We start from the raw sequence: 12,559 nt of genomic DNA on the forward strand, positions 1-12,559 counted from the left end.
GCTTAGCCTGCTGTGTTCATCCAGCTCTGCACCTTGTTGTCTAGGCTTCTGCAGTACCTTGTTTTATGGCTGAGAATTAAGTCGATGGATAGTGACTTCTCCTGAAAATTCGAGGAACAGGAAAGTTGACAGTCCTGATGAAGGGTCCCGACCTGAAATGTCCTGTTCCTCTGTTGGTGCCCGACCTGCTGTGTTCCTCCAGCTCCACACTATATTGACTCTGACTTCCAGCATCTGCAGTTCTTGCTATCTCCAAGAAGGTTAATGGAATGTTGGCCTTTTTATCTAGAGAACTGGAATACAAGGATGCAGAAGACCTGCTGCAGCTATTCAAAACCCTGGTTCGACACCACTTGGAATACTGTGAGCAGATCTGGGTACCACACCTTAGGAAGAATATATAGGCCTTGGAGGGAGTACAACAAAAGTTTACAAAAATGATACCTGGACTTCAGGGGCTAAGTTATAAGGAGAGATTATACAAATGAGGCCCGGTTTCTCTAGAATTTAGAAGGTTAAGGGGTGATCTGATCAAAGCCTTCAAGATGTTAACAGGAAAAGACAGGATAGATAAACTATTTCCACTGGTTGGGGATTCTGGAACTAGGGAGCATAGTCTGAGAATTAGGGCCAGACCGTTCAGGAGAGATGTTAGGAAGCACTTCTACACAGAAAGGGTGGTAGAGGTTTGGAATTCTCTTCCACCAAAGGCAGTGGATGCTACATCAGTTGTTACTTTTAAATCTGAGAGAGATAGATTTATGTTAAGCAAAGGCATTAGGGATATGGGCCAAAGGCAGCTCTATGGAGTTAGGTTGTAGATCAGCCATGATCCCATTGAATAGTGGAATGGCTCGGGTGGCTGAGTGGCCTACTCTTGTTCCTATAAATTGCCCAGCTGTTTACTTCCATTCAAGAACCTTTGTCTTTATACCTCAGGCACTAACTCGTACATGGCCAACATTGTTTTCTTTACAACATCATAAACCCAAGAACCTTCCTCTGATAATGAAGTATACATTTCCTGTGCTTTAGCAGTGAACTGGCTGTGCAGGAGCAATCTCCTGTCCTCTTTCACCCAGTTTATTTGCCCAGCCATTCTCTCAATTGACATAAAGAATGCCTCCAGATCCTTTGCTTCAAAGTTTGGCAGGGCCTGCGCAAGCTTAAATATTTCCTTACAGGAGTCCGGGTCTCCGACACCATTTTCTCCGTTAGCATCTAATATTTCCTGTTTCAATTGGATTACTTTAATATTCCCCTTCCTTCCTTTTTGCAATTCAAATTCTAGTTTTCCCATTTCCATTCTTTTCAACTCCACTTCCTGCCTTTTCATTTCTATTTCCCTTTTGATATGATTAGTTATTTGTTAATACCACATCCCAATCCTCATTACCCTCTGTTTTAAAGCAATTCCAGACGAGCCTCTGGAATTTGTTTTTTATTCATTCACGGGATGAGGGCGTCACTGGCTAGGCAGCATTTATTGCCCATCCCTAATTGCCCAGAGGGCAGTTGAGAGTCAACCACATTGCTGTGGGTCTGGGGTCACATGTAGGTCAGACCAGGTAAGGATGGCAGTTTCCTTCCCTAAAGGACATTAGTGAACCAGATGGGTTCTTCCGACAATGGGCAATGGATTCATAGTAATCATTAGACTCTTAATTCCAGATATTCATTGATTTCAAATTCCACCACTGCCGTGGTAGGATTCAAACCCAGGTCCCCCAGAATGTTATTCAGGTCTCTGGATTCACAGTCCAGCGATAATACCACTAGGCCATTGCCTCCCCTCTAATTTGTTACTCTTCATTAGGTAGTGCACTAGTAAACAAGCTCTGCAAACCAGAATCATCACTAATGTTAAAGGTTTTAAAAAGTATAAAGAATTCTCCAATTTACCTGATTTTCAGACCCAGGTTGACAGAAAGCACAGACCAGGTTTCTGTACTTCACCAGAATTATTGTTTATTACAAATATTTTTTTAAATTCATTAACGGGATGAGGGCGCCGCGGGTGAGGCAGCATTTATTGCCCATCCCTAATTGCCCAGAGGGCAGTTGAGAGCCACAGTGCTGTGGGTCTGGAGTGACATGTACAGCAGACCAGGTAAGGATGGCAGTTTCCTTCCCTAAAGGGCATTAGTGAACCAGAGGGGATTTTTTTTTCTCCCAACAATCAGCAATGTCTTCGCAGTCATCGTTAGACTCTTAATTCCAGATATTTTTATTGAATTCAAATTCCACCATCTACCCTGCTGGGATTTGAACCCAGGTCCCCAGAATATTACCTGGGTCTCTGGATTAACAGTCCAGCGATAATACCACTAGGCCATCACCTCCCCATAAATAGATTCTAGCGACAGGTAAACAATTATAAGCTGTTAGCACACCACACTAGGAAAACCCTAAACCACTGCTCATAGACTCCCCCCTACATACACACACACAGACACACATAAACACACACACAGGCTTGCATGCACACACACACACACACACAGTCTGTCTCCCTCTCTCTCATACACACACACACACTCTCTCACACATACACACACACTTTCTGTCTCTCTCTTTCTCGCACACACACACTCACACATACACACACTCTCTCACACATACACACAAGCAGTGTCTCTCTCTCTCTCTCACACACACACACACACTCACACACTCTGTCTCTCTCAAACACACACACACTCATACACACACACACTCTCATACACACACACAGTCTCATACACACACACAGTCTCTCTCTCACACACACACACTCTGTCTCTGTCAAACACACACACATTCCCTGTCTCTCTCACACACACACCACACACACACACACACACACACATACACATACACAAGATGGGAGTGATGGACAGAGGCAAAGACAGGGAAGGCAGTTCATTGCTCCCTGTTCACATGGTTTGCTGATCTGGTCCTTCTGGTTGTCAGGATCTCCTTGGCTCAGAGTTACAGGTTACAGTAATTTTATCAGGGCTTAAGTTACCTTTTGGTGCAGAACAGAAGTGGCTCCTTCTTGTCCAGAAGTCCAATGGTTTCTGCTAAAGCAGCATTTACAATGAGGGTCAGGTTACTTGCTTTTAAAAAGTGCAGACAATCCTTCAACAATCCTTGGTTTTAAAACAGAGATGCAGTTGCAGTTCACAATCAAAAATATGAAAAAATGTAAAGATACAGTCTTTACACATGACAAATCACACTTTCCTCCCACACCCACTTCTTCAACTGCATCATCATCTCCATTGCTGACTTATCCCAAGACAACTTGCATGTGGCTGGGGTGGCTGAAGATTATATCTGGTTGTGTTTTGAATTCCACATTCCCATTTGACTCCTTTTCCTAACAAGAACCTATCCACCTCTAACATAAAAGTATTGAATGATCTACCTTCTGGGGCTAGAGTTCCAAACTCTCGCAACTCTCAGAAAAAAAATCTTCACCATGGGAAGGGGTACCCCCTAGTTCGGATTTCACTCATGAAAAGAAACATCCTTTTCCATGTCCACCTTGTCAAGACCATTCGGGATCTTATACACCCCCTCATTCTTCCAAACTCCTGGAAACAAGCTCAGTCTATCCAACCTTTCCTCATAAAATAACTCACTCATTCTGCATTTCAATGTGATAAACCTTCTCTGAACCATCTCCAATGCATTTACAGTCTTCCTTAAATGAGGAGATTAAAACTGTACACAGTATTCGAGATGCGGTCTCAACAATGCCCTGTATAACTGAAGCAGGACATCCTCACCTTTATGTTCAATTCTTCTCATAATAAAAGATAAAATTCCATTCTGCACCTCAGAATTCTGCATTCTCCATCTAAGTAATATTCTTTTTTTTATTCTTCCTACCAAAGTGAAGAACTTCATATTTTCCCACATTACATGCCATCTGCCTGATTTTTGCCCATTCACTGAACCTATCTCTGTCAGCTGTAACTTCTTTATGTTGTCTTCACAACACACCTTCCTACCTACCTGGGTGTTGTCTGGGAATTTAGTTACTATTGTCTTCGATCTCCTCATTGAAGTCACTGTTGTAAATTATTGAGGTCCCAGCACTGATCACTGTGGGACTCCAATTGACATATCCTGCCAATCAGACAAGGGCACTTTTTTGCACATTCCCTGTTTTCTGCCAGCCAACCAGTCTTCTATCCATGCTAATATATTACTCTTTACACCATGAGCTTTTAATTCCTATAATAACTTTTTGATGTGGCACCTCATCAAATGACTTCTGGAAATATAAAGCCAGTATGTTTATCCATAGTGTGAGCCTTCAGACAGCAGCGACTCAGACAACAGCTTTCAGTGACTCCTACAGACAATTCCAGTAAATTGGTTAAACATGGTTTCCCTTTGATGAAATCATGCTAACTCTTTCTGATTACCATGGGTTTTTTTCCGAGTACACAGCTATACTCTGTTTAAAAGTCAGTTCTAACATCTTCCCATTCAGACATCAAGCTAACTGGCCTTTAGTTTCTTGTTTTCTGTCTCCCTGTCCCCTTGAATAGAGAGGTTATATTTGTTGCTTTCATTTTGAGGGAACCTGAATCAGGGAAATTTTGGAAAATTAACACCAACACATCTACTAGCTCATTAACCACCTATTTATGACCCTAGGATGAAGTCTATCTAAATGTGGATACTTGTCCATCAATTTGCTCCATACTGCTTCCCCTGTGATAATTTCCCTCAGTTCCTGTCTCCTTTCAACCTCTCGATTTACACGTATTACTGGAATGTTTCTAATATTGTCTGTCCTGATGACAGAAGCAAAGTATTTGTTCATTTCATCTGTCATTTCCCTATTATCTAGTATTGACATACCATTTTCTATTCTCTAGAGAATCAACACTCACTTTATTTACCCTTTTCTGTTTTAAATACCTGTTGCTACTGTTTCTACATTCCTAGCTATCTTCCCCTCATACTCTGATTTTTTTTTACTTCCTGTTTATCTTTTTAGTTATTCTCTTCCATTCTTTATATTCTAACCCATCATCTGACCTGCCACTCATCTCTGTGCAGCTTTTTACTTCTTTCTTAAGTTTGATCCTTTCCCTAACTCCATTAATTAATGGAAAATGGGGGGATCCTCTCTTTTGAATTTTTCTTTTGTGGTGAGCATAGGACCTCAAGAATTTACTTATTCTGAGTATCCCAACGTATCCCTTTAAGTACCTTATGCAGTGTCTCTATCGATCTATTCCTTTGCCTAGAATGCCAGTTCACTTTAGCTAGCTCAGCTTTCATGCCCTCATCGTGCCCTTGCTTAGGTTTAAAACACTAGTCTTAAACCTAATCCTATCCCTTTCAGACAGGATGTAAGATTCAATCAGACTGTAGCTACTGCCTTAACACTGAGGTGATTAAATAATCCTGTTACAGTATGTAATCCCAAGTATAACGTAGCCCACTATCTGGTCAGTTCCAGAACGTGCTACTCTAAGAAACTATCTCAGAACCATTTTGTGAACTCTTCGCCCTGTCAATCTGATTTTTCACATTTATACATAAATGACTGTCACCCATGGTTGTTACTATCCCTTTATTACAAGCACCCAGCATTTCTTTGTTTATTTTGTCCACATTGTGGTCACATTTAGAGGCTCAGACCCCTCCCACAAGTGACTTCTTTGTTCTCCTATTGCTCATCCCCACCCAAACCTATTCCACATCCTGATCTCCTCAACCAAGGTCATGTCTAACTATTGCACCAATGCCATCATTGAAGAACAGTGCTGTACTCCGCCTTTGCTGAGCTTCTTCATTTTCTCAAAGGTTCCTGAAGCCATGACTCAGTTAAGGCTTTTGAATCATATTTATTTACTTTAATATGAGCTATCAACTTGCTGTCTCTGTTATGAATGTTAGGTATATTCAGATACAGAGCCTTTAGCTTTGTCTTTTTGTTACCTTTGTAACGTTGAGTTATGATTTTTGGTGTATTTGTGATAGTTGTCTCTCTAACCCTTCGTGCTATTCTCTGACCCTCATTTCCCATTTTACTACTTTTTCTTCCTTATGTTGTCTCTACTCTTTAAATTACCACATCGAATCCCTTGCCCCCAATATTTTTCTTATTATTCATTCACAGCATGGGAGCATCGCTGGCTAAGCCAGAATTTATTGCCCATCCCTAATTGCCCAGAGGGCAGTTGAGAGTCATCTACATTCTGTGGGTCTGGAGTCACATGTAGACCAGACCAGATAAGGATGGCAGTTTCCTTCCCTAAAGGGCATTAGTGAACCAGATGGGTTTTTCCCAACAATCAATAACAGTTTCATGGTCATCATTAGACTCTTAATTCCAGATTTTTTTTTATTGAATTCAAATTACATAAAGTGTTGTGGTGGGATTTGAACCCGTGTCCTTGGAACATTATCTGGATCTCTGGATTAATAGTCTAGTGATAATACCATGAGATCATGGCATCCCCTTAAATTTAGTTAAAAACCCTCTACACTTCACCAAGGTATGTCATTTACAAATAGACTGACCCCAGTACAGTTCAGATGGAGACTGCCCATTGGTACAGTCCGCATTTCCCCCAGAACTGGTACCAATGCCCCAAGAATTGGAACCCACTTCTCCTACACCAGTCTTTGAGCCAGGCATTCACCTCACTGATCTGATTTGCCAGCATTGAATTCGAATGTGGCTCAAGTAATAATCCTGAGATTCTGACCTTTAAGATTCTGCTTCTCCATTTATTGCTGATCTCCCCATACTCTCTATACAGAACCTCTTTCCTAGTTCAATCTATGTCATTGGTATCCACATGAACCACAAAGACTGGATCCCCTCTCTCACAGCAAGTTCCTCTCCAGATCTGTTCAGAGTTTAAGTTAAATTTCAACCTATCAAATTCTAAACATCTCACTCTGTCCACGATGTACTCAGTTAGTCTGTGATTACACTGTCTGCTGTTGATTCACAGGGAACTGCCAGTGAATTTAATTTCACAATTTAGACGGTGGGATAGGAAATGGTCTGCTCATCCAGGTTGTGAACAATAAAACTATCTGTCCATTTCTGCTGAGGGTCAGTAAACTAAATTATACCACCACAGCAGATAGCTGCACTTTCTCTGAAAACAAATACACCTCAAACTATGGTTTGTGTCGTCTCTGATGGAAGCACCAGGTGCCACGGACGGTTTGTGTTGTGGGCTTTGGGTAGTTTCTGGCACCTGTGTTCTGAATCCTAGCACAATCTGTCTTTTCACTGACTTCTCTGTGTCTTCAACTCCTCACTCACTACTGTCCTTACACTCAATAACTCTCCAATGTTGCTGAAAAGACAGATGTAGCTGAAAGCTTTCCATCTTGCACTGATCAGGACAAACATAAGAATATAACTATTTCAAAACCATCATAAGACTTCATAGTGTAGGAGGAAAGAAGAAAGGACCAGTCAGCTCCAATTGGCTGAGGCACTGCCATTGAGAAGGCAACAGGGAACTAGAGGCTCCCAGCTCCTGGGCAATTTAAAAAGGACACACAGCTTGAGCACATCTCTGTTCTTTGCACAGAATGAGTCCCTGAGAAAATATGTGCATGTCGCTTCTAGGAAGCATAATGAATCATGTCCTGAACTTTTGGTTATTTTAATTCAGTTATTGTGCTGCCCAGTTGTGGTTAAATTTTTTTTTATGGGATGTGAGCATCGCTGGCTGGCCAGCAGTTATTGTCCGTCCCTAGTTGCCCCTTGAGAAGGTGTTGGTAAGCTGACTCCTTAAGCCGCTGCAGTTCACGTGTTGTAAGTTTTCCAAAATTCTGACCCAGCAACACTGAAGGAACGGCAATATATTTCTAAGTCAGGATGGTGAGTGGCTTGAAGGGGAACTTGCAGGGGGTTGGTGTTCCCGAGTATCTGCTGCTCTTGTCCTTCTAGATGGAAGTTATTTGATTTGATTTGATTGATTTATTGTCACGTGTACCTAAGTACAGTAAAGAGCTTTATTTATGAGCAGTACAGGCAGATCATAATAAGCAAGAACGTACAGATCATATGGTGAAATTAAAACTAAACAGAGGCAATACGAGTTACAGCTGCACAGGCGGTGCACAAAGCAAGATCAGTGTTAGCAAGATCAGCATTGTTTGAAGTTAGAGAGTCCATTCAACAGTCTGATAACAGCAGGAAAGAAGCTGTTCCTGAACCTGCTGGTGCATGTGTTCAAACTTCTGTATCTTCTGCCTGACAGAAGAGTTTGTAGGAGATCATTACCGGGGAGCGATGAGTCTTTGATGATGTTGGCAGCATTTCCATGGCAACAAGCCACGAAAATGGAGTCCATGGATGGAAGGTTGGCGTCCTTGACGGTCTGGGCTGTGCACACCATCTTCTGTAGTTTCTTATGGTCCTGGGCAGAGCAGTTGCCATATCAGGCCATTATGCTTTCAGTGGTGCATCTGTAGGAATTGGTGATGTCCTCATGGACATGCCAAATTTCTGAGCTGCCTGAGGAAGAAGAGGTGGTGTTGTGCCTTCTTGACCGTCTCATCTACGTGGGAAATCCAGGACAGGTTGTTGGTTATTGTCACTCCTAGGAACTTGGACCCGCTCCACCCTCTCAAACTCAGCTCTGTTGATGTAGATGGGGACGTGTTCTCCCCCTTTCTTTCTGAAGTCAATGATCAGTTCTTTAGTTTTGCTTACGTTGAGAGGGAGATTGTTTTCATTGCACCAGGTCACCAAGCCCTCTATCTCCCTTCTGGACTCATTGTTGTTTGATATCCATCTTGTCACGGTGGTGTCATCAGTGAACTTGTAAATGGCATTCGTTCGGAATTTGGCAACGCAGTCGTAGGTTTACAGGGAGTACAGTAGGGGTCTGAGAACACATTCTTTGGGGGCTGCAGTGTTGAGTGCTATTGTGGAGGAGCAGTTACCTATCCTCACTGATTGCGGTCTGTGTGTCAGAAAGCTGAGGATTCAGTTGCAGATGGTGGAGCCGAGATGCAGTGCATCTTGTAAATGGTACACGTTGCTGATACTGAGCGACAGCAGTGGAGGCAGTGGATGCCTGTGGATATAGTGCCTGTGACAAATGGTTTGATTTGCTCAGCCAAGTTCTGGGGTGTCAGACCTATCTAGCTGATGTGACACTGATACTAAACTTCATGTACAACATTCCTCAATTTTGGGGGAGGCTGGATGTGTTTTCTGGACTGATGGTGGCTTCCACTCACAAAGCCTGAGCATAGCAGCAGGGGAAAGTGTCACTGTTAGTCAGAGATATCTCCTTCCCTTTCAATATCCATGTTATCCAACAGCAGTTAACCCTCCAGCCTCCCCTTTAGTGTAGAAACATACAAATTAGGGGCAACTGTAGGGCAATTGACACCTTTGAGCCTGTTCGATCATTGAATAAGATCTAACTGCTCCGCATTCCCATCAATCTTGATAACCTTCCACCTATGGGTTTGAAGTTTTCCCTCGATCCTCTAATTTACTGATATCCCCCTGGATTTCAATTCTTCTTCCTATCGTATCCTTCGTGCTCCATTTAACCCCCATCTTGGTTAGGGCCTCAGTTATTGGCTGATAGTGAGACGAGCTGAGAATAGGAGAAACTGGGAGAATAAAAAATTCCAAGTAATGGCCTCCTGTTTTTTGCTCTGTTCCAGGGACACCATTGACAAATCTCACACATGATGATATTGAGAAACGGATCAACCGCATGTCCAACTCCATCGAATCTGTCATAATCGGAATTTGCAATGGCTTCGAGGAGCAGCTCTTCATCCAAAGCAGTGAGTTCATGAACTCCATTCTCTTCAAGGCTGAGACCCCACTTCACCCTTCCCAAATAGACATCAGCCACAACGAGAAAATGAAAGCCTTTGCCAGTGATATTCTGAGCATTCTCCAGGACCTGCAGAACTCAATGACAACTAACCCTGAGGTTGAAGACAGAGACGGGAAGTGGGTCAGTGCAGAGCTCATGAGGAGGTTCCTCCTGAGGGAGAGGCATCACTTCAGGCACTTGGTTGACCAGGTCCTGTGTGACCTCAACAATGTGATGCATGTTCTGGAGGGATCCAGACTCTCCAACCTCGAGTCAGATGACATGATTGAATCGCTGAGGAGTGGCCAACTTCCTGGTGCCTGGAGGTCACTGAGCCGAGTGAGAGCACCACTCCTGCAGTGGGTACTGCTCCTGAAGATGAGGCTACAGCTGCTGAACAATTATCTGGATGGCCCAGAGCCTCCTGTCTCCTACAACCTGACAACATTTCAGCATCCACGCCTGTTACTCAGAGCTCTGCTGCAGCAGAAAGCTCAGTCTGAGCATCTTGATCTGAACAGATACAGCATACAAAGTCAGGTACGTCACTGTAACAAAGTCTGGCTAGGCCTGGGCATGTCTTGGGCCTTACCATTGCAGAGCAGAGACCAGAACCTACCCAGCTCCCTCATCAACCCCAACCTCTGACCGTCCCCAATCCCAGTGTCTAGAACCAAAGCTAAACCAATAGGCCAGTTATATCCTGGTTCAGACCCATTCTCTCTGAGGAATACTGCCTCCTAATCAGACTTCTGTCCAATCCCTAGGCCTCAGAAAACTGCTAAGTTTACTAGGAAGGGTTCCTGGAGCAAAACCCCTGTTAACATAGAACATTACAGCGCAGTACAGGCCCTTCGGCCCTCGATGTTGCGCCGACCTGTGAAACCAATCTGAAGCCCATCTAACCTAAACTATTCCATTATCATCCATATGTTTATCCAACTATGTTTAGATGAATCTCTGGGATTGTTGGATTCCATTCACTTCAGTGTACTTCTATTTCGAGCATTTTCATATTGAAGCTGGCTGAGTCTCTGTTCCCCTCACTAATCTTCCTGCACAAAGAAGTTATTCTCTAAAGCACTAGGGGAGAAGATGGGGTTTTATTTCCTGTAGCTAGCTGCTGTGATCTGGGACGTGCTGTCTGAGGGGATGGTGGGAACAGGTTCAACAGGAGCCTTCTAAAAGGGAGCTGGAGAAATACTTGAAAGGGATCACTTACAGGACCATGGAGGAAGAGCAGAGACAATTGCACTCAGGAGAGGTGCTGGTGTAGTGGTTGTGCCACTGGACTAGTAACCCAGAACTTCTGGAGGCATAGGTTCAAATGCCACCAGGGGTGATGGTGACATTTAAAGTCAATTTATAAAAAAAAAACTGGTCTCATAGAATCAGACAGTGTAGAAGAGGGCATTCAGCCCATTTAATCTGTGCCAATTTATCCAAATAAGGCTCATAGCCTTAAATGTAATGGCATTTCAGGTGCTCATCCAAGTACCTTTTTTTAAACACAGGAACAAAAACAGAAGTTGCTGGAAAAGCTCAGCAGGTCTGGCAGCATCTGTGAAGGAAAAAACAGAGTTAACGTTTTGGGTCCGGTGACCCTTCCTCAGAACTGATGGCAGCTGGGAAAACGTCAGTTTAGATGCAGAAAATAGGGAGGGAGATGGGGTAGGGAGTAAATAATAGGATAAAGCCCAAAGAGAGAGAAAGACAGTTGGACAGACAAAGGAGTTGCTAACGATCAGGCTGGGAAGGTGAATAGTTGTTAATGGGGACTGTTAGTGACTAACAACAGAGGGTGTGTAATGGCAGGCTATGTGATAACAAGGCCTGGTGTGTGGGGTATTACCTTTTCTTAAAGTTTGTGAAGTTTCGTGCCTCAACTCCCTCCCAGGCAGACATTTAGACCACCCACAATAGTGACCATGTGACTGCTGTTAATTGGTATAACGCCTCATCCCTACCTTAGTGGCTCCAGACGCCCCCCACCCCATAAGGTGAGAATTAAAAGTGGGTAATAAATGCCAGTCTTGTCAGTGACACCCACATCACAAACTGGGCTGGATCACAAACCCAGAACGTGACCCAAACCAGAACATGACACCCTCCACCCCACCCCAGAACATGACCTTGCTTGTTGATTGTCCTCCTCAATTACCTGCTGCTGCCTGATCAGTGTCTCCTCCTGTTTCTCTCCTGCCCCTGACTGGAATCCGGTTGGAGGTGAGGGATTGAATTGGGCTGTCTCTGCTGACAGCTGATAGTATAGCCCTGAGTGAAGCCAATCTGTGCACAAGGTGCTGATCAATCTTGAGACCTTTGTTTAAATGTTTCAGGTCTTGGGGAGTTCCCTCCCTCCCAGCAGCCCCCCAGCGGATGGTATCTACATAACTGGCCTCAGGATACACAACGCTCTCTGGGACATAACAAACGGTTTCCTGCAGGACACTCTGTCTGTCAAACCGTGCAGCATGCCAGTGGTGTGGCTCAGGGCAGAACACAATGAGGTGACTAATACCCAGTACCTTTACCCATTCTTCATGTGCCCAGTCTACCAGGGGGCAGAGAACATTGCAGTGGACCTGCAGGACAGCAACGTGATCACACATTTACCCCTCGAGTCAAGGATGGACCCTTTGGTCTGTGCACAACGACGGGTTCACATCGTGAGCATCATCTGAAGCCAATATTCAGCATCAACATTGTCCTGGGCCAAATGAGAAACG

The 12,559-nt window shown here is 43.8% G+C and overlaps 1 protein-coding gene across 1 annotated transcript in view; it reads left to right on the top strand.

Moving 5' to 3' along the window:
* The window catches only part of LOC109916102 (dynein heavy chain domain-containing protein 1), a 210,088-nt gene extending 197,529 nt beyond the window's left edge, over positions 1 to 12,559 (top strand). Inside the window, exons 36-37 of the mRNA XM_048597842.1 lie at positions 9,670 to 10,370; positions 12,170 to 12,559. Of these exons, the coding sequence (XP_048453799.1) occupies positions 9,670 to 10,370; positions 12,170 to 12,514 (1,046 nt within the window). The 3' untranslated portion in view covers positions 12,515 to 12,559. The remainder of the gene's footprint in view (positions 1 to 9,669; positions 10,371 to 12,169) is intronic.

The sequence above is a fragment of the Rhincodon typus genome, chromosome 6 (assembly GCF_021869965.1).
Source record: "Rhincodon typus isolate 14 chromosome 6, sRhiTyp1.1, whole genome shotgun sequence".
Taxonomy (NCBI): Eukaryota; Metazoa; Chordata; class Chondrichthyes; order Orectolobiformes; family Rhincodontidae; genus Rhincodon; species Rhincodon typus.